The sequence below is a fragment of the Nestor notabilis genome, unplaced genomic scaffold (assembly GCF_000696875.1).
Source record: "Nestor notabilis isolate BGI_N333 unplaced genomic scaffold, ASM69687v1 scaffold19267, whole genome shotgun sequence".
In the NCBI taxonomy this organism is placed as follows: Eukaryota; Metazoa; Chordata; class Aves; order Psittaciformes; family Psittacidae; genus Nestor; species Nestor notabilis.
Window position 1 is genome coordinate 12524 of NW_009936267.1, and position 1005 is coordinate 13528.

Genomic DNA, 1005 nt, shown 5'->3' on the forward strand with positions numbered 1-1005 from the left:
CGGCGCGGCACCGCGGACAGTCGGCGCGACCCAGAGCTACCGATACCTCAGTTCTGCGACCTTCCGTTTTGGTTTGTTTTGTTCTCTTTTAAGCTGAAACACCCTTTGATGGCTGTGGAAGGGTTTCCAGATGGTCCCAAGAGCTTCCAGGGGAAGAGGTTAAAGACATGGATGGTTCTTTTCGTTCTTCAGCATCGCTCCCTCCTGACGTATGTCCCATCGCCTCCGACCACCTTCCAGGTCCAAAGCCACCGTCACGCCTGGGACTTTCCCCTGTGGCCGTGTCACCAGCTCGTGGCACCGCTGCTGCCGTCCTCCCCTTGGCTCCATGTGGGAAGCACCACTCGTTCATGGAGGTGGTAATGGAGGTGGTCATGCAGGATGACCAGACCCACTGTGCTTGCCTTGGGCATGAGCTGTGGTGTGGACAGAAAAGTCGGTGGAGAAGACCCTCTGCAGCAGACCCTGGTGCCTCCAGCTCTGCCTCCCTCCATCGAGGAGGGCGAGCCCCCTTGGTTTCAGTGCCCTGGCCAGCTCCGGGCTTGGTTCTTCTGAGGAGAGGTTTGTAGGGACCACAGGGCGCTGCTGTTGGGGGGTGCTGAGCTCCTGTGGGGCCAGACTGAGCTCGGAGAGCCCCTGGGGTCTGCTCGGAGGAGAGCCATGGAGGGATGTGAGCCAAAGCAATGTCCCAGAGGCCAGGCAAGGGCAGCGCTGGGGGGTTTGCATGTGTGTCCCACCAGCCTTGGTTGAAACCTGTAGATCAAGACGCTCCCACAAGGCAGGTTGATGCTGAAGGGTCTCAGGATGCAAGGGGTCAGCCCCCAGAGCGGTGCCAGGTGCCTCCCCAAAGGGCTCAGCCCTGCCCCAGGGCAGCCTGGGGGCTATGGGGAGCTCCAGCCCCACTGCCACATCCCACCACTGTGATGCAGGTGGGGAGGAGGAGAGTGAGCCCATGGCCAACCAGGGACCAGAACCCCGTGAACTGCTGATCCCCACCGAGCCGCT

The 1005-nt window shown here is 61.4% G+C and overlaps 1 protein-coding gene across 1 annotated transcript in view; it reads left to right on the forward strand.

Moving 5' to 3' along the window:
- Positions 1-385, forward strand: part of SYT2 (synaptotagmin II) — a 5297-nt gene extending 4912 nt beyond the window's left edge. Inside the window, exon 9 of the mRNA XM_010018261.1 lies at positions 241-385. Coding sequence (XP_010016563.1) covers positions 241-385 — 145 coding nt within the window. The remainder of the gene's footprint in view (positions 1-240) is intronic.
- Positions 386-1005: the final 620 nt, after the last annotated feature.